This window comes from Microcaecilia unicolor, chromosome 7 (genome assembly GCF_901765095.1).
Source record: "Microcaecilia unicolor chromosome 7, aMicUni1.1, whole genome shotgun sequence".
NCBI lineage: Eukaryota > Metazoa > Chordata > Amphibia > Gymnophiona > Siphonopidae > Microcaecilia > Microcaecilia unicolor.
Window position 1 is genome coordinate 228,678,259 of NC_044037.1, and position 21,892 is coordinate 228,700,150.

The window sequence follows — 21,892 nt, forward strand, 5'->3', positions numbered from 1 at the left end:
TGATTGATTTGGGCTTCTCTGAAGGTTGTGTTTTCCAACATCAGGGAATTGAAAAAAACAAGTGGAACTGAGTTTCCACTTCATTCAGGAGCATCATTCTTGAATCAAGAGCTTTTATTACAATATCAGGTCAAATATAAGACTCTAATGATATTACACGTGTGCTGCATTATTCACATCTGTCTCATGAAATCTGCAAAATTATCAGGCAGCACTGACACGTGATACCTCTTCATTAATTTATTAGTGAGCATGTTAGAGCTGCCTTCACACAGAGTTAGACAGTCCAGAAAATGATCGTGTCCTTAGTTCTCCCTCAGCAATGAATGTTATCTGCAAATGACAATAATATACTGACAGGTCATTATAACTATGGATGCTGTTCTCTTTGTGAAGTTACTGTATAGAGTAATGAATTTATTGATTCCATCACGAAGAAGTCTTTACATGAAAACATTTTACAAATTGTGCATCGGCATTTGTCATTTATGTTGTGACTTGCCCTTTCTGTGGGCAAAACTAAGACAAATTTCCATAAATGACTGACAGAACACCAGGGCTGCCTTATAAATAGGCATTTAGATGCTCATCTTGTTTATTGTGTTTGCTATACTGCTCTATCTGACGTGCAGGTCAGAGTGGTGAGGCATTGCCTACAAAATAATCATATATTTGAAGACCTGAAATGTTTTGCCATGACTAGATTTCCCACGATTCCTGACACGGGTTAAACAATAATGGATTTTCCATTTACAATCTGTTGCGCACTCTATATTAAATCCTAGCACATGTAAAATGGAATGTGTTGCTTTGACTGACCATTTTTATGATCTGGGAGATCTGTTTAACTTAGGAGCCTTATACTAAGCTGTGTTAGGCGCTCATGCGTGTCTAATGCAGGAAAAATGGCCTAAAGCAGGACACGCTAAAGCATTCTACATTAGTTTTGCTATCTGTGCACACTAACCTGACAGAGGTCCTCAATAAGGTCGGCTAGCTATGCGGGTGCCGGCTCTGAATATTGGGCTGGCATCCGCATAATTTTTTGTTTGGTGTAAAAAACAAAAATAAAAGCCCCCAAGCCTCCTCCCGTCCCAATGTCCCCTCTTTCCTTCCTTCCCTCCCCCTTTGTGTAGTACCGCGATCTGCCATGAGAGGTCACAGCAGCGATTTTCCTGAGGTGCCGCAAGGGGCAGAAGCGAGGGACCTGCATTCCTGCCCCCAACGACCCCGCTGGACCACCAGGGATGTAGGTAAGTCCAGGGTGGCTTACTTTCACTGTTGAGGGAAGGCGGAGGGTGGAAGGTCTTGCAGGGGAGGGTCTTAATGTGCAGGGGGAAGGGAAGGAAAGAAAGAAGGGACATTGAGACAGGAGGGGGCTTGGGGGCTTTTATTTTTTGAAAAAAACAAACAAAAAATATGTTATGCGGGCCAGAGCGGTCCAATATTCAGCTGGGGCTGCATAACTCTTATGCGGCCCCAGCTGAATATCGGCCAGGCCTGCATAATCTCCAGCAGCCTGCCTGCCCCAGATTATCCCCCAATATTCAGTGCCAGTGCCTGGACATGGCCCAGAACTGAATATAGGGGATAATTTAGATGGTGACAATCAGCGTTTTAAAAAACACTGACTGCCACTGTCTGAATATTGGGGGGACGGTATTTATGTTTTTGTATTTTTTAGAAGGTTTTATTGGGTCCATGACTTGGGAGCCCTTAGCACCTACTAAATAGGAGGTGGTAGGTACTTCCGGGTTAAACGTTTTAAATGACTGCGTGCTAATACTAACATTAATGCAAGGCCAGAAAAAGATATGCAAAATGGTCTTAGTGCGCAGGGAAGACCTGTGTAAGAACGCACCTTTTCTTAGCATAGCTTAGTAAAACTGCTCCTTAGTTAAATGAATCCATATCATACAACAAATAGGAATATGTACTCCTTGTAAAACTGGACATGTCTTCCTGATGTAGAAGCCCTTCGTTAGTTTTATTTATTGTAATCAGTCAGAGTTTTCTGGTCCTTTTTGTAACATCATGTTTTGAATTGTCATGGAGTGCTGTTGCGTGGATGTGAATAGAAAATTATACATTTCACTTGAACAGGTAATGAATCACTGTGCAAGATGTAATATGTTTAATCAAGGTCCTGATGGTAGTGATTTAGGAGTCTTTATGAGGGTAATATAACAGGTCACTTACAGTATGTATGAAGGCCAAATAGGTTATACCCCAGATTATGGGCTAGATGCACTAAGCTTTCCGAGCTAGCAATGTGGGTTTTAAATTGGTTCTAGCCAGTTTAACGTGCAAGTAGTAAACCAGGACATGCACAAAAGGGCATTGTTCTGTCATGGTAGCAGCTAACAAAAACGGAATGCAGATGAGCAAATTAGTATTATAATGTGTATAAATCGTATTACAATGAGATGCACTACCGTTTTCTGATCCCCTCACCGTGGAAAACCTAACGGGAGGTCTGCACCTCTCGTTGGGGCTGCTGTGAGGGAATCGGAAGGGGGAAAAAAAACATCCAAATGCTCGTCAGGGACGTCCTTCTAAAGTGCCTAACATGGAGGTCCTTTACTCAACCCCCCCCCATCCCAAAAAGGACATACCTGATGAGCACTTGGAGGTTCCCCCCCCCCCCAGATTTTTTTGTGATGGGTGTCCTCAGTGCCCGAATGACCACCGCCGGATCGGGATGTGCGGGGACGTCCAAATCCAAAAAACTATTTGGACGTCCCTTTCGATTATGCCCCTCCTCCAGGTCTCTCTCAGCCAATCACAGTGCGTTTAGCTGTCCAGCTAAACACGCCTGATTGGCTGAGAGAGACCTGGAGGAGGGGCATAATCAAAAAGGACGTCCAAATAGTTTTTTGATTTGGACGTCCTCGCACTTTAACTTTTATCGCCGATCAGGAAGCCCGGCCGCAGACGCACGAACGCGCTCCATTTGTTCCATATTTGAATCATAATCGGAGTCGGAGCGAAAGAGAATCTGTAGAGTGATCACCGGCTGTACCAGCGGCTGCAGCTTGCACTGCGGCCCGTGGCTCTGACAAGTGGTCGTCAGGGACGTCCTTTTTGGACGTCTTTGGCATGCGTAGGGCAGCTAGCATAATGCTTGGCTGCTCTGCGCATGCTCAGCTGGCCGACTGGCTTGGAAGGAAATCCCATGCAAATGAGCTAGCAGCGACCAGTTCATTTGCATGCGATTTCCTTGATGCATGCCCGTTTCTTACCGATTCGCTATGGAATCGGTAAGGGAAGGGCTTTAACGTTTTGGTTAGTGCATCTTTGCCTATATATATTGCACTGAGATTGCCGCATGGAACTCAAAGCGTATTCCATAATAATTTGCATAACTTAATTAGTTAACAAGCTAATCAGTGCTGTTAATTGGATGTCAACAAGCAATTATTAACACTAATTGGCATTGAGATTTATGCGCACAACTTGCTAAGTGTATTCTGTAATGTAGTGCACCTAAATTCTAAGCTGCATAGTTGAAAAAGGGGCATTGCCGTGGGTGGGGCATGGGCGTTTCTACAATCTATGCGCATTATTACAAAATAAACCTGCTCTGTGCCTAATTGAGGCATCAGAATCTATGCCAAGTAAAATGTGGCCTAAATGGATGCAACTAAATTTGGTCACATGGAGAGCCACTCGACATATTCTTTACACTGTGTGGAACTTTAAGCTGATTCTATAAAATTTAGGCGTACTTTACAGAATACGCCTAGGCATATTTCTTTTCCACGCGGATTTTTCAGGCGCCATATTTAGAATCTAGCTCTATGTATGTACGGTATTTCATAAACAACACATGCAAATCACAACTCTGTCCACAGTCCCCCCTCCCCCCACCTCTGCTGCTGAACACAACTACATGTGGGTCACATAAAAAGACATGCCTTCTTGATATGCCTGGAGCAATTTTATGAAAACCTTTCCAAGTACACAAAAAGGCCTTTACACATCAAAAATCCTGTCGAGAATTACCTCCTATGAGTATGTGCACATACAAGTATAAATGCCAAATTTCTGCCTAAGTGTAAGGGAAGAGTAGCCTAATGGTTAGTGCAGTGGGTTTTGATCCTGGGAACCTGGGTTCAATTCCCACTGCAGCTCCTTGTGACCTTGGGCAAGTCACTTAACTCTCCATTACCCCAGGTACAAAAAAAACTTAGATTGTGAGCCCCCTAGGGACAGAGAAAGTACCTGTATATAATGTGTACAGCATTGTATTTATCTAGTAGCACTATAGAAGTGATTAGTAGTAGTACTACTGTAAATATTTTAAAGGCAGGTGTAAAAGGTAAATGGGGCCATGGATTTGATATACCGCCTTTCTATGATACAACCAAAATGGTTTGCATATATTATATGCAGGTACCCTCTGTCCCTAGTGGACTCACAATCTATACATGGGTGGAGCATTTACATCAACTTTATGGATGGTAAGTGCCCGCACCTAGGTGTTTATCCACACATATACACCCGGTTACACTAATATTCCATAAAGGAAAGCAGGAGTCTACTGTTTTATAGAATTACCCCCTATATTTCTGCAGAAGCTAGGTAAAGAAAGCACGTGGGTCTTTAACAAGGCTTTTTTTGAGGGGGTACCGAGTACCGGCACCTTTTCCATTGTGTGCTAAAATGGGCCCATGGACCCATTTTCCAAGTTTTAATGCTAGAGCTCAGGCTCTACACACCAATTTTGTCTTGTTATAGATTCTGTGACTGGTTGCAGAGGACCTGGCTATTATGGGGTGGGTCAGTGATCACCCCACTCCTGAAGGGAGTACCAGAACCTTTTTTTTGCTAGAAAAAAAACACACTGGTCTTTAAAACAAAAGTCTTAGGTGTATTTATTACTTTGCTTCAGTCTGAGAAGAAATTTCTCTTTCAAATCAGCCTGAACTTGGGAGGTTTGTATGAATTTCATGGGTTTTTCCAGAAGTCAGAAAAGGAATTATCCAAAGATAATGTAGTACAGGAGCTTTCACCATCACGTTCTTCTAACGTGACTGCTTAACCAGCGTGTTCAGAGAAGCTTGTACAGTATATACTGTTCCAATAAAAAAATATACAGATAATCACACTTGACAGGATTAATATAGCTTGTAGAACTCTGCACATAAAGGTCACCTCCCCCCCTCAACAATCCACAGTGACCATATGCTAATTAATTTGGGGGGGGGGGCGGAGAAAAGGCACGATATTAAAAAGATCACTCTTCTAAGCAGTTCTGAACACCGCAGACCCTATAGTGTGCAGGCTGAATATTGAGAATGTGTGTACACCCACTAGCTAATTTTGTGAAAAAAATTATTGTCAATTGTATAGGTTAAAACCTTACCTCTCCTTGGAAGACCATTTCAAAATCTTCCCTATTGCTAATCTTTGAATATAGGTATTCGGACAGTTCCAAACATTTGTTGATCTGATTTTCAAATCCCACTGTACCCTGTTTAAATAGAAAGGACAGGTTACTTATTTTATGCATGATTCATTCTCTCTGGAAGTGGGAAAGAAGTGCTGTGTTAGGCCAAAAAAACAACAAAAAAAAACAATTTTCCATCTAACTCAGACTTTTTTTTTTTTAACCTTGGTCTTATCAGTCACAATTTCTGCTGAAGTCACTTTTCAGATCAAACCCAAATCTACCTATAGCGTCTGAGATCATTTTTCCAACTCAAGACTCAGGTTATCCTTCCACCTTCTCTGTTTCAAATAACAGTTTTTACTGGCCCAACACTATTCCCCATAGCTAGAAATAAAATGCTACTCCTAGAACTTTCCTCACTTTTAACACTCTGCCCAGTCACTATCTTCAGATAAATTACTACTGCTATAGGCACCCCTTGTTCACCCTGCAGCTGATCTCACCCCCTTCCACGGTGTCAATCAGCTCAGTGTTTCCCACATTCTGATCTCAGTGTTTAGAGCTAGAGCCTGGTTGAAGCAGTTGCTGAAATTCTGCTCAGCAGCAGAACCCATTAATATTAACGTGGATCCATGTGACTCACACAGCGTGCCTCCCACTTAATGAGTCCTAGTTTTGTAGAGCAAAAGCAATGTTCACTATAGTACAGGATGTTAAAGCTTTCAGCTTTGGTCCTCAACAGCAAATGTGACTGAACGTGTAATTCCTTATGGACAGTTGCTTCATATGTTTTTCCTACTTGCGACACAAAACAAAAGAGGACAAACCAACCCTATGTAAATAATGCAAGCAAAAAAAGTAGGGATAGATGAATGGACTTCTGGTAAAATTCAGAGGACACACTTGAAAGTGGATGAAATATCTTTATTGGTGGTATCAATTGCAACATCAGATAGTCAAGTGATTCTATAACATCAGATAATCAAGGGACTTGACACGGACTCATGTTTTGGTGCCATCATGCTGCCGTCAGGATTCACACAATCTTATGAGAATCCTACTTTGGTAACAGAAGTCAAAGAGGACACCAAAGAACAGCCCCAAATTGCAGCAGTGAATATGTAGAACACATATATAGTAAAAACCCTTCCAGCTTAACATTCAACAGTGCACAATGCCTTCTGAGCGAATCCGTGCAGGAAAAGAATGACGTTCATCAGCAAAGTAGGATTCTCATAAGATTATGTGACTGCTGATGCAGGTGCAGGTGCAGTGGAATCGAAACATAGGTCCGTGTCGAGTTCCTTGACTATCTGATGTTGTAGAATCCTGATGCAGTTGATACCACCAATAAAGATATTATTTCATCCACTTTCAAGAGTGTCCTCTGAATTTTACCAGAAGACCATTTGTCCACCCTACCTTTTTTTCCTACTTGCGTCTCAGCTCCAACAGTGCAAAGCCAGTTACAGACACAGGGGTCAATATTCAAAGGCATTTAACCAGGCAGGAGAGGTTCCTGCACAATTAAACCCCAATGAGCTGGCCATAGTGGCCAGGGCTACCCACTTTGGGTTCAGGCCCCCCCCTAAATTACGGCACCATTGCTATGGATAGCAAGGATACCCAAGCTCTGCCAGTGGAAGAGGTCTTTCTCCAGTGGCCAGAAACTTCCCTAGGCTTGCAGTCAGTGGCACTTTCCATTTGCTGCTGCCGTGCTGGCCTCCTCCCCCCATATGCTCAGTTTTTGTGCATGTGCCACAGTTGGCATTTTTAAAAAGGCTGGTTGTAGCAGTTTAAAAAAATCTGGATATTCAGCACCAAATACCCAGTAGAGTGGTGACTGTCAGTGTTTATTTATTTATTGAGACTTGCTGTACCGCCATTTTCAGCAAGTAGTTCATAATGGCTACAATAAAAAATAAGATAAAACATGTAGACAAAGAACTACAGTTTTTGATAGGAAAGAAAACTATGCATTCAAATGAGACAAAAGACAAGACAATGATAGTACTAGGTCTTCAGTGTTTAGTTACAGTGAAGGAGCTGAGAACAACATCAATTAAGAAGAGGGAAAGGCTTGTTGGAAAAGCCAAGATTTAAGGATTGATTTGAACATTTTCAATGATGTTTCGGCTCTGCTGGGACGAGGTAAGGCGTTTCAAAGGGCTGGGGCTGCAAAGAAAAATGGCTGGTGTATAGTTGATTCTAGGGTATCTTGTTCTGGGTTTGGGAGGACAAGACGATGGTCGTTGAGGGAACAGAGTGTACGAGGGGGCAATACAGGATAGTGAGAGATGAGAGATAAAGTGGTAAGCCAATTTGGAGGACTTTGAAGGCAAGAAGAAGAACTTTTAAAATAGTACGCTATTCTATAGGGGGCCAATGATGAGATATGAGAAGAGGAAAGAACGGAACCCTGAGGAACCCCACAGGATAGAGGACAGGAGGCAGAGGTCGAAGAGGACATGACAACCTTGAACGGGCAAGCAGAGAGAAAAGAAGAAAACCAGGTTAAGACTGTTTCAGTGAAACCAAGTGCAGAAAGGCATCAGAGGTGAGAAGGATGGTCCACAAGGCTGAAAGCTGCTGAAAGATAAAAAGAGACTGCCAAAACAATACAGTGTTTCTTTAAATGGGAGTGAATTTTTCTGAGAAGACCGAAGAGAACTTTGTGCTAAAGTGGAGGTGAAAAATAGATTGTCTAGGATGAAGAGCAAGGGATTGCTCAACGAAGGTGGTGGTTTGAGTGAAAACAATCTTCTCTAAGATTTCAGAAAGGAAACAGAGATTAGAAATAGGCTGATAGTGAGCAGGCACCTGAGGATCTAAATGTGTTTTTTTCAGGATCAGACAGACTAATGCTAATTTCCAAAGGGTTGGAAATTGACCAGATGAAAGGCTACTGTTAAGAGTTAGTAATTGTGGATGAGTACTGAGAAAAGAGGCTTTCAACCAGGCTGATGGAATGGGGTCTAGACTGCAGGATGTGGCCTTCATAGATGATAGGGTTTTGGAAAGGGAAATGAGTCTACAAATGAAAGGAGGAGCAGGAGGAGGTGCCAGGGAGGGGGGGGGGGGGATGGAGAAAGAGCAGAGGATAACTGGGGGTGGGGATCAATTGAAGCTGGGGTAGAGGAAGGGTCGATTATTAAGGGAGAGGAAAGGGATATAATAAGATCTGAAATCTTTCTACTGGATAGCGGCGATATTCAGTCTACTATCCAGATACAGTAACTTAATCATCAAAATAGCTGTCCTAAGTTATCTGCATAAGTTATACTGATAGTGGTCTGAATATTGATGTTTCTGGATATCTGGGACCACCCACACTCCATCTACATTTCTTCTTGGCACCATGCAGATGCTGCCAAGGTGGCTGCTAATGATTTCCAATAGGACTATTCAGATAGTCCCACTGAAAATCAATGGATAGAACCAGCCAGCAGCATTTACTCAGATAGCAAATGCCCTCTATGTTTTTGTAAATATTATTTCAGTTCTGAATTCTAATATCTGTCTGTGACTGGTATGTTTTTGTCATGGTTTCTCATATTCATATTCCTATTTAACAAGATCTCTTTATTGTTTACCTTTGCTTTCCACATCAACCAGAATTTGAAAATGTCCACATGGCGTCCACATTGTATTGCTTTATCTCCAGTGTCATATGAAACATCATATTGTTTGTCTTGCTGGAACAAGTATCCCGCACACATCTGATTACAACCATGAAGCAATCCCTGTTATGGAAAATGTATGTTATACAATTAAGATCTGTATCTTTTCATAGTGAAACATTGCAAAACTGAAATGAATATGGATTATGGGGTCTATCTACTAAAGTGTCTTATGATTAATGCTCATATTAATGTGCACTGAAATGCACATATTAAGGGTCTTATTCAAAAAAGGTTATGCTCCTAAATTTACGCTCCTAAATTTATGAGCATAATTGATGCTCCTACATTTACACTCATAAATTTACGAGTTTCATTTATGCTCCTAAATGTATGTTACTCCTAAATATATGTAGGAACATAGATTACACTCGTAATTTAGGAGCATCAATTATGCTCATAAATGTAGGAGTGTAAATTTTAGGAGCATAAATTTAAGAGCATAACCTTTATAGAATAAGGTCCTAAGGGGGTAATTCTTTAAAGAGGGAGCCACCATATGAATCCATGTAAATGACCAGAATACCAGCATATATGCATGCACGTGTGTCAATGTTCTGGCTACCCACTATTTTGTAACAAGGTACCTAAATGTGATGGTGCATAGTTTGACAGTGTGCATACATACAAGTAAGTCTAGACAGAGCATGGATGGGAAGCACAATTACACACGTAAATTATAGAATACTATAATCCACACACATTTTTTTGCAATCTAGGTGCAAGCATTTACACCAGTTCTATGGTTGATGTAAGTGGTCATGCCTAACTTATATGCACGTATGGACACTACTATGCTAATATTCGATAAAGGAAAGTAGGGGTCTACTTTTCTGTATAGAATTGACTCCAAATAGCTGCCTTCTTGGTATCTACATATAGGTGCCCATTTATAGAATTGCCCTCTTCCAGAGGAATTCTACATTATATAGGTGCCCATTTATAGAATTGCCCTCTTCTAGAGGAATTCTACATAGGGTGCCCAAAGTTCCGCACTAGAATAGTGTGCACTAAGCGCAAATTCTAAAATGGCAGTTCTGCGTGGAATACTAGGTTAAATGCTCTTGCCTACATATAGAAGTCAACACAGAGTGGAAGAAAAAACACAAATCCAAGTGACCAGCAGAACACAAGTGGTGCGAGCTCCAAACAAAGTTTATTGGGACCCAACACGGTCCGTGTTTTGGAAAAAGCCTTCCTCAGGGGTCGATAAATTCTCTGCAGGATGCATAATCGACTGTAGGCGCTAGGGAAGCACAAATATAATGTCACTGAAATCCGTGAAAAAAGGATGTAGCCAGTTCAAAATGGGTTTTGCTTTCCCATTTTGAACTGGCTAAGTCCGTTTTTCACGGATTTCAGTGACATTAATAAATTTGCTTGCCCAGTCGATTATACATCCCACAGAGGATTTATCGACCCCTGAGGAAGGCTTTTTGCCAAAACACGGACCGTGTTGGGTCCCAATAAACTTTGTTTGGAGCTCGCACTACTGTGTTCTGCTGGTCACTTGGATTTGTGTTTTTTCTTCCACTCTGTGTTGACTTTTGCTTGCGAGATTGTGGAAGGAGTGGACCCCCTTTTCTTGTACTTGCCTACATATAGGCAGTTAGGCATGTGTGCTCAACATCTGGCCATGCCCCCCACCCACCTATGCCCCTCCCATGGGAACGCCTCCTTTGCAGTTAATGCATGTGAACACTTAGGCACTCATTTATAGAACAGGGCCTAACTAATGCTGCTAATGCACGCCATTTAGATAAGGCCTGGAAATTGGCAGGGTTGGTTAGACAGTCTCCTCTTTTTTAAAAAATTCCTGGTTATGTCGAAGCCAATACAGGGGCCTTTATCACTTTGTGGGTAAGCTGGAGACTTCTGAAGGTAGGAGTGTCTGTTGTAGATGTTGGGAAGAGTGGGAGCATTGACTTGGGGAGAGGGGACAGATGGGAGGGTTGTAGGTTTCATACTAGGGTGAAATAAAGCACCTATATTGGTTCACCCCCTTGACTACACCAGATCCTCTGCAGCCCAGGTTAACCAGGCCCACACTGCAGTCCAGTTAATGCAGCTGTACAGAACCACACAGTGCACAACCAAGTTACAAAGGTTGCATTCCCTTTAAAATGTTAAGGAATGTGACTCTTTAGGAGAACTGCTCTCTAATCTTGAGCAGTTGTGAAATATTTTGTATGCAGGACTGTTAGTTGGAGACCAGTAGTAAGGGCTAAGGCAGGGTTTGAATATGTTGGCAAGGGTTAGTAAATCATAAAAGGATGCAATTTAACATGACTAGGCCATGTTGACAACAAAAATGATAATTTATTCTATTTACAGGATGCATAATAGATTTTTTAAAACTAAGCCTTCTTTGCAAAATTTTATTTCAATGGATAAAATATTACCTTTTCCCGAATAAGAATAGCAGAACACTGTAACAAAACTCCCATCATCTTGTGTGGATTCCAGGTGACAGAGTTGGCTCTAAAATACAATAAGTTGCTTGTTAGTACAAATTAGTATCTGGTTTTCATGCAGATTAGTTAGCGGGGTAATTAGTTATAAGTGTTTTCACTAAAGTGCAGTGAACTAAATATAGCTAGAAATGTGGGTAAGTTACCAGTGGATGTAACACTCATAGATTGCTGACTGTGGGAATGAGCATTCCTTTGACATTCTAAGAGGCTAACACATGTAAGGGACACCTTGCAATGTTAAAAGCATCCCCAAAACATATTCCTCCCACTCCACAGAGTTAAAAGCAGCCCTCTCAAACATATTCCCACTCCATGCAGAGTTGAAAGAAATTCCCAAAAGCATATTCCCATCTGACCCCTAAGAACAACCCCCTTTCACAGCCCCACCCCCTTCCATAGTCCCACCCTGTCTCTAAACCCCGTACCTATTTGAACTGGAAAAGTATTACCTCCCATCTCCTCTCCTGCCCTAATACCACTCCCCAAGGCAATCTATCAGTGGAGAAGTAGCCTAATGGTTAGTCTAACAAATCCCATCCCCTCTCTCTTTCCCTTCCTCACCTCAATGTACATATAGGTCTCCAAGTAGGCTACAACATTCCCCAGTCATTTCAGCCCCATAGATATCATAATTCAAAATGGTATCAGCTAATCCCAGGCTCCCCACAGGCCCATGAGGAGACTTGGTTAGCCATCACCATTTTGAATTATGATATAAGTGTGGTTGGAGTGACTGGGGATCATTCCAGCCTGTTTTGAGATATGGAAGCTTCTTGAGATGGTCTGGGCCATGGAAGAAGATAATTTGAAGTTGTCTTTGGGAGGTTTTTTTTTTTTTTTTTTAAGATTAAGGCAGGGGGCAAGTGTAATGTAGATAGGGACAGGCAGGGGTGGCCTGACCATTAGGCCACCTGAGGAGTGGGCCTTAGGCGGCATTCTTTGTGGAGCAGCATTACCCCCTTCCTTTCTCCACCCCATTCTCCAAGATTTACCTCTTTTCTTCATATTTCAAAAGCCGGCAATGGCAGCGATTCCTATATGCTGCCCTGCGCACCCACCTCTTCTCTTTACTGTAGCCGCCCCTCTGATGTAACTTCCTGTTTCGTCAGAGGTGGCCGCAGTAGAGAAGAGGCCGGTATCAACAGCAGGGCAACGTATTGGAATTGCTGCTGCTACCAGCTTTTGGAACATGAAGAAAGAAGGTAAACTTGGCCTTGGGTGGAGGGGGAGAGGACAGGCAGCGGCATCTCAGCCCTGCCTCAGGCGGCATCTTGCCCTAGGCTGCCTGTGGGGGTAAGTGGCTGGCAAGCTGCTTCCAGCCACAGATTGAACTAACCCTGGATATTCAATGCCAGAGAATATATGGCTCCCAGCATTGTATATCCGGGTAAGACTGCTGACCCAGAAGTTAAATGGGCACTGGCTGAAATTCAGACCAATGCCCTGTTAACTCGCCACATAAAGTTAGGACAGCTGTTTTCTTCCTCTAACTTTAAGCTGGTTGGTGGACTAAAAGTTGCTTCTAACCAGCTAAGTTTCTGTTCAGCCCTAACTCCAACCTTGGACCGCCCACAAACTGGCTGGGTTCAGCATAGGCGGATAAAGGGGATATTCAGTGCCACTAAATATCCCTGTCTATTTCCACACAAGCAATTTAAATGGCCAGGAGTCTCTCCTGGCTGTCTAAATCACTGACTATCGACCACAACCATATACAGCAGAAAAATTCCATATCAGCATTTATACCTGCTTCAAGCCACTCATAACCGCTGGTTAGCAGATTTATTGTTCTGGGGATTGGAGGTGTTCTTGAGGAAGGAATAGGGTCTACAATAAATCATTGTGATTTAGTCAGTTGTCCTGGTCTCTTTAAGCCATTGGCCCATTTCCCACTTTCATTCTCATTTAGTAACTAAGGGGTCAATATTCAGTCGTTGGGCAGTGAGCATTTTGCTCACTGCCAACAACGTTATTCCCAGATATTCAAAGCTGGGACCTGTGCGGCCTTCTGCTGTGAATATTCGGTTATTTTTAAGTTGGCTGCTAACCGGTTAAATTGTTTGGTTGGGGCTAGCCGCTAATATTCAGTGGCACTTAACTGGCTAAATGATGCTGAATATCGTGGTTACTACCAAACTCAAATCTGGCTATGTTGGGGTGTTCTGGGGGCGGAGTCAAGACTTGGCCGCTTAAGTGCTAATACTCAGCCCTTAAGCGGCCTGGTTTACTGCATAAATGGGATCCAATAAAAGTCTGTCCTATTTTTATGTGGCAACCCATAGCTGCTCAAATGCTGAATATCGACTTAATTGGCTATGTTTTAATCAGCTTAAAAATAACTGGATATTCAAAGCCGGAATAATGCCGTTGGCGGTGAGCAAAAACGCTCACCACCTGATGGCTTAATATTGACCCCCCCCCCCAATTGGTTCAATACCACTTTTCAAAAACGTTTTTAATAAGGTCCAAAAATTGGGGGAATTCAGTAAAGGTTGTCGAATGTTAGGCCCCAGGATGATGTGCAGAATTGTCTTTATAAAATACTAGCTTAACATGTAATTTAGGTGTGCAAATTCAAGCATTCTATAGCTCTGCGTCTAAATCCTGAGAGTGCCCCTGGCCTGCCCATGCCCCTCCTCTAGCTTTAACCCTCTCGAGTTGCGCACAAGATAATTTAGGCGCACAGGTAATAGAATATGGGTGTAGGGCAGATCCACATGTAACTACTACTGATTGCCAATTAATATTTGTTAACTCCAATAATCGATTGCTATCACCTATTTACCAATTAGTATACATGCGGATCTGTAATCCACACCCAAAATTGCATATCCAACTTTGGGCAACCTATTCATAACCTGGCATATTATTGGGCTCATTTTCGAAAGAGAAGGACGTCCATCTTTCGACATAAATCAGAAGATGGACGCCCTACCCACAGAAAAGTCCAAATCAGTATAATTGAAAGCCGGATTTTGGACGTCCCCAAATTCACTCTGTCGTAGGGATGGTCAAAGTTCAAGGGGGCGTGTTGGAGGCATAGCAAAGGCGGGACTTGGGCGTGCCTAACACTTGGATGTCCTTGCCCCATAATGGAAAAAAAGAAGGACATCCCTGACGAGCACTTGGATGTTTTCACCCGAACCTGTTTTTCTTACGACTAAGGCACAAAAAGGTGCCCAAAATGACCAGATGACCACCGGAGAGAATCGGGGATGACCTCCCGTTACTCCCCCAGTTGTCACTAACCTCCTCCCACCCTCCAAAAACATCTTTATATTCAATGATTTTTATTGATGACATCACGCCAACAAGAAACAATACAATCTTCCAACCAAGTACAATGTAGATACCAATAACAGCACACTGAGCAAGATCTGCACATGTCTGCACGTCATCCAGTTTAACATTTTTCCGGAACTTCCCTTCTCCCACCCCTTCCCCAACTAAAATTTAACATAATATTGATGACTTTATCGGGGAATACATCTTACCATAAAATTTGTACAAACAATAGAACACACATTCCCATGTAACTGTCCCCCCCTTCCCCCCTCCCCAAATAAGCTGTTCAGATGTTCAAAATATAACTGCGGCCTCTGGAAGGCAAGGTCAGCCACAAAGGTTCCCATTGTATGCGAAATTTCTCACCCGCTACACTATCCAGAGAGTGAACGCTACATCTTTCAAGTTTCATTTGGTGAAGTAACTGTGCTCTCCAATAGGCCAATGGAGGTTTCAAGTCAGACAGCCAGAACTTTAAAATGGTGGAGATCCCATATAATGTTGCCAAACACACAAAACGCTTGAACCCCTTAGGTGGTGATTCCGAAAATTTGTACTTGTGAAACAACAGGAGGGGGTCACGGACCAAGGTGCACCCCCACATTTGCTGTAATGCTTGAGTGATCTCCCCCCAGAACTCCATTACTAAGGGGCACAACCAAAACATGTGACCTAAACTTGCCTCCCCACCACCACATCTGGGGCAGGTCCCATCACAGGACTCCATCACGCGTGCAGCCCTCTTAGGTGGCATATATGATCTTAATAAAAATCTGTATAGTCGCTCGCACTGCGTGACTGACAATTGTAACCGGTATAATTTTTTTATAAAATCCTTGCATACGTCGGTCGTGATCGCAGCATCCAGATCCACTGACCAATCTCGGGCCAAGCGCACATAATCTATTTCGGAGGTAGAATCTTTTAATTGCTGGTGATGAAACCTGAGAGGAACCGATAACTGAGCACCTAGTGAGTATGTCTCTGTCAGAGTGTCTATTACATCCTCTGTAAGGTCTGTCCATAACAAGGAAGCCAGATAATGTTTCAACTGAGAATACTCAAAATAATGTCTCCCCTGTATACTGAATTCCTCCACCAATGTCGGAAGAGGTTTTATTCTCCCCTCTTCACTAACTACATGTGACAGATAAAGGATACCCCGCGTTGCCCAATGTCTGAAAATGCTGTTACCCTGTCCCGGTGGAAAATCAGGATTGTTATTAATGGATAGCAAAGGAGTGGTTTTTGCCGTGAAATGATGTTTCCTGCACACCCACCGCCATGTAGCTCTAAGTGACTGCAACAAGGGGTGCTTCTGGAACGCTAACTTGGGTAATCGGTTACCTGAGTGTAACAGATAACTAAAGTGTATCTTAGGAAAAATAGAAGTCTCAAGCTCTGTGACAGAAAACTCCTGAGTACCCCGATACCAGTCATTGATGTGACGCATCGCACTGGCAATTGATAAATTCCGCACGCTCAGGAGCCCCATCCCCCCTTGCTCCCTCGGGGTTGTAATCACTGTCATCGGCAGTCTAGGGCGCTTCCCTTGCCACAAAAAACCTTGAATCTGTCTATCTAGGGCTTTTTCATCCTTTCCCTTCAAGTACAGTGGTAATTGTTGGAAAAGATAAAGCCATCTCGGGGCCAAGAGCATATTAAAAAGAGCAATATGCCCCCATAGAGATAATGGCAAGGTCCGCCACAGGGACAATCTATGTTTCGTGCTTTCCAACAGTGGGCCAACATTAATTCTGTACAGGGAGGTCAGGTCTCGTGGAATCATTATGCCTAAATATTTTAAGGCCTGATCTGCCCATTGCAGCGGAAAGACTCCCTGCCACCTCTCACGTATAGCATTATCTACTTCTAGGGCGCAAGACTTCTGTAGATTTAAAGAAAATCCCGATAGTTCACCATATTCTTTCAAAACTTCTAAGGTACATTGCAGTGAGGACTGGGGGTCACGCAAAACCAGAAAGATATCGTCCGCCTAAGCTAAGGTTTTGACCTCCGCCCCTCCCATCTGCACCCCCCTAATCTCCCTAGACTCATTCAGGAGCCGTATCAAGGAATCCAATGAGAGATCAAAGAGGAACGGGGACAGAGGACACCCCTGCCTCGTTCCTCGCTTAACTGGGAACCATTCCGATCGACAAAAACATCTTTAAAAATATGTCGTGCCAGCCTCTATGCCAGCCTCAGATGTCATGCTTAGGTCCATGACAACAGTATGCAGGTCCCTGGAGCAGTTTTAGTTGGTGCAGTGCACTTCAGGCAGGCGGACCCAGCCCCATCCCCCCCCACCTGCTACGTTTGTGGAGGAAACAGCGAGCCCTCCAAAACCCACCACAAACCCACTGTACCCACATCTAGATGCCCCCTTCACCCGTAAGGGCTATGGTAGTGGTGTACAGTTGTGGGTAGTGGGTTTTGGGGGGGGGGGGTTTAGAGGGCTCAGCACACAAGGTAAGGGAGCTATGTTCCTGGGAGCAATTTATGAAGTCCACTACAGTGCCCCCTAGGGTGCCTGGTTGGTGTCCTGGCATGTCAGGGAGACCAGTGCACTACAAATGCTGGCTCATCCCATGACCAAATGGCTTGCATTTGGTCGTTTCTGAGATGGACATCCTTGGTTTCAAAAATTGCCAAAAATCAGAAATGTCCATGTCTAGGGACGACCAAATTTAAGGATTTGGACATCCCTGATGGTATTTTCAAAACAAAATATGGACGTCCATCTTGTTTCGAAAATATGGATTTCCCCGCCCCTGGATTGGGACGTTTTGCAAGGACATCCAAATCAAAACTTGGACGTCCCTTTCGAAAATGCCCCTCCAATTAGTTATGGGAACACAATTCCATGGTTGAACAAATACTCTGACTCTTCTGTCCTCAGAACTTGTGATTGTTTACTGTTTATCATTAACTTGCTATACTGCCTAATCGGATATGCGGGTCAAGGCAGTTAACATAAAACTATAAAATAATAGGAATAGATTAGACAGGAACACCAAAGATTAATAGGAAAGAAAACATTCTAGAAATAAAATTAATGAAGTAGAATTGTGTCAAACTGTTTGAGTCACATAAGCAAGCTAGTTCAATGATAGCACCAAGACATTGCTGAAGGCCATACAAAAAAAAAAACAAGAGCTTTCATGGCAATCTTAAACTTAGCAAAAGTGTGCTTGGACTGAATGTAAGTGGGGAAATCGTTCCACAGTTTGGATGCCAAAAAATGAAATTCAGAGTGTCTGGTTGTTTCATAATGGGACTTGCCTAGGGTTGGAAAGGACCAGTCAGTGGGAATCCAGGGACTTAAGGGCCTATGATGGGGTATATGGTATTGTGAGATAGGTTGAGGGCTGACCTAGGTAATATGCTTTATTCAGTAAGACAAAGGATTTTAAATCGTATGTGGTAATGGATAGGTAGCCAATGTGGACGAATAAAGAGAGGAGTGAGTCAGTCATATATGTGGACATAGCAAAGAAGCCTAGCAGCAGTACCTTGGAGCATTTGAAGATGTTCTAATTGATGGGAAGATATACCAGCATAAACAATTTTACAGTAGTCTAGACGGGATATCAGAAATGTGTGAATGAAGGTATGAAATGCTGAAAAATTGAGAAGGCTGCATAAATGGCATAGCCTGAGTAGAGCAAAAAACCCAAGTCTGGTCACATGTGAAAAAGGTGATTGTCTGAAGTAATATGTTAGAAAGGACTGGAGTAAGAGATGGCTGAGGTAGAAGACCCAGCATATTACTCTTTTGCAGGATTAAGAACTAATCTATGATCTTTTAGCCAAGAGGAAGAGGCAAGAGAGTGAAAATAAGTTGTTAGAGGATCTAAATAAACGTGAATGAGTGAGGGTTAAAAGACTAGCAGGATATCATCAGCATAGAAGAAAGTTTTAATGTTATGAGATGGAATGAGTGGCCAAGAGACTAAGGTAAATGATGAAAAGAATGGGTGACAGTATTGAACCCTGTAGAACCCCACAAGTGATAGGGTAAGGAAGAGAATCTACAGACTGAAAATTAATAGTGAAAATGTGATCCTGTAGAAAAGAAGTGAACCATCTGAGAACTGTACCTGACAACCCAATCTGAGAAAGGTGAGATAGTAAAAGAGAGTGATCCACCAGGTCGAAAGCAGCAGAAAGATCAAGAAAGACAACTAAGGCAATATCACCAGCATCTAGAATAGTATGAAGTTCGCTAAGAAGGGCGGTTAAAACAATTTCTGTGCTATGATAGGGGTAAAACCCTGCCTGTCTAGGTTGAAGGACTAGGAGTTGTTCAATATGAGATGAGAGCTGTTCAAGAATCAACTTTTCCAATATTTCAAAGAGAAAGTAGAGATTGGAAACAGGGTGGTAATTTGTAGGAAAAGAGGGGTCCAAAGATAGTTTTTTCAAGAGTGGGCGCATAAGTTTTCTTTCCAGGATGTAGAAATAATACCTATGGAGAGGCTATTTAGCATTAATATTAGAATGAATGGAAGAAGATCCTGGGATGTAGACTTTAACCAACGAGAAAGAAGAGGATCAAAGGAACATGTAGTAGGCCTCATGTTGGACAAAGCCTCTGTAAGGGGCCCGTTTACTAAGCCACATAAGCGTGTACATGCGCCAAAATGGAGTTATCGCCCAACTACTGCATGGCTCTTGCGGTAATTTCATTTTTGGCGCACGTCTGAAAAATATTTTTTATTTTCGGGTACGCGTAACGGACGCATGCCAAGTGGCATTTGGCACGCGTAGGTCATTACCGCCTGGTTACCACATGAGTCTTTACCACTACATCAATGGCTGGTGGTAAGGTCTCTGACCCAAAGTGGATGTGCGGCAATTTTCATTTTGCCGCACGTCCATTTTCGGCAAAAATTTTAAAAAGGCCTTTTTTACAGGTGCGCTAAAAAATGGATCGGCATGTGCCCAAAACCTGCACCTACACTACTGCAAGCCATTTTTCAGCGCACCTTTGTAAAAGGACCCCCAAGTGAATTGAGAGTTAGGTGGTTTTTGAACATACTGCAGGATCTGATGTGTGTTGAGATGACTGTCATGGCAGACTTTTGTCTGATCAGATTTAAATTAACACTCTCTCTTGAGGCATCTTTACATACACTTGGATTGACGTATGTGGTTTAATGTTGGTAAGTGCTTGAAATAATTCAGTTTAAAATATGTAGCATACCATGATACAAAAGTCTATTTTTAAGTTCATGTAATCTATTTTTAAGGCACTCCTATACTTGTGGAAAGTGATATATATATATATTTTTTTAATTCCTGGAAATTCTGCTGTATGCAATTCACCTCTCTTCGGTTTGATTTCATTGAGACCCGTATTTTCAGTGTATCTGGCCCTTCTCTTTGTAATGCCCTCTGACCTATGCTGCGCTTAGAACATTCATTTATGAAGTTTAAATCTAGCCTAATAGCCTTTCTGTTTAATGATGCTTTTAGCCCGTGACTTTGCTGACCTCGCACCTGTCAGTTAGCTGCAATGAAATAGGACCGCTCTGGACCGCTCCTTAACTCTTTTTTTCCTATAATATTTTATATTTCCTTCCTACTATAATTATAATTATATTTTGTGTAAACTGCTCTGAAGAATTCTCTAAGGGCAGTATATCAAATATTATTAAACTTAAACCTTGCTCTCATTTGGTAAAGGTGTGTAATGAAATTTAAAACTGTAGGTAACATCAAGAAAGCGTCTATGTCAGAAATTTCATACTGTTAAAGCTGATTCTGATTTATCAGTCTGTGATGCTATTCTTACTGGAATATTTTCAATGCATGTCCTTAGAAATCGGGAAACAGATCATACAGGCTAGTGGACGAGATCTGGACCAGATTATGGACAACTTATTTTGACTTCATTGAAAGTAATACTGCTGTGATTCACCTTGCTTACATTTAAAGTCCAAATTCAAAGTTATGCAGCCTGGTGAGGCTGCAGAGTATCTATCTATACCCCAATTCAATTCATTGTAGTAGTTTGCACTGCAAAGCTTTTTTTGTAATGTATTTTATTTTATTTTTTGTTTAGTTTGGTCAATTGCACTATTTGTTTTTTTTTTTCTAGCTTATCTGTAGTCATGGATAAAACAATACAAAATCTCATTCTGAGAAAAAGCCAGCGATTGTCTTTTATCAAAAATGATGGATCTTGTGCAGTGTGGAAGTTATTTGCTGTCATCCACCTGGATGGTCAAAGGAGTGGTTTTCGCCATGTGCAAGACTTGTAAGACGGTGTTGAAATAGAAGTCACATGACTTTACCAGTGGCTTGAAAACGCATGCAACAAGCTGTGAGCAAAAACATACTCTTTAAGAGAAATATCGGTGACTTTTACATGTGAGTCAGAAGGACAAACCCAGAACGACAGTGCCTACAACAGTGAATGCAGAAGTAACCGACACAGTCGCCTCATTGTGCGCTATGGACATCAGGCCTTTCTCTACAGTTGAAGGAATTGGCTTCAATCATCTTGCAGAGAATTTGATTTCAACTGGTGCAAAATACGGCAAACTTTCTGCAGTCCAGATACTCCCTTCTGCCAGAGCAGTTTCTAGACATATTTCTGCTAAAAGGAAAAAGCAGCACTGTCTGATGTAGAGGCTGTGTTACCTTCTGTTCACTTAGGAACATAAGATTTCCTATACTGGTCAGACAAAAGGCCCATCAAACCCAGTATCCTGATTACAACAGTGGCCAATCCAGGTCACAGTAAAACATAGAATCTGGCCAGTGGTGTCTACACTTTTGCACACAACTGTATACAAAATTAAGTATCACTTTATAAATACTAACTTTTCTTGCTAGTCTCACACAGTACCTTTCGATTCCATTCAGTTTGTGACGATGCTTTCTAGACATTAGAAGTCCACCTCCCCATGCAGCCTGTAATAGTGAAAAATTGCAGATGAAGGAACAATAAAATGTATTTCACTTTCTACTTTGTACCTTCTGTAACATACAAAAATCATCACATAGAAGCCTTATCTGTTTTTATAATATTGTGTTCTAAGTGTTCT

General features: G+C 42.2%; 1 protein-coding gene across 1 annotated transcript in view; it reads right to left on the reverse strand.

Moving 5' to 3' along the window:
* Positions 1–21,892, reverse strand: part of GAD1 (glutamate decarboxylase 1) — a 121,114-nt gene that overhangs the window by 23,678 nt on the left and 75,544 nt on the right. The window contains exons 11-14 of the mRNA XM_030210852.1: positions 21,694–21,758; positions 11,478–11,556; positions 8,989–9,138; positions 5,369–5,476 (exon numbers count right to left, since the gene is read on the reverse strand). Of these exons, the coding sequence (XP_030066712.1) occupies positions 5,369–5,476; positions 8,989–9,138; positions 11,478–11,556; positions 21,694–21,758 (402 nt within the window). The remainder of the gene's footprint in view (positions 1–5,368; positions 5,477–8,988; positions 9,139–11,477; positions 11,557–21,693; positions 21,759–21,892) is intronic.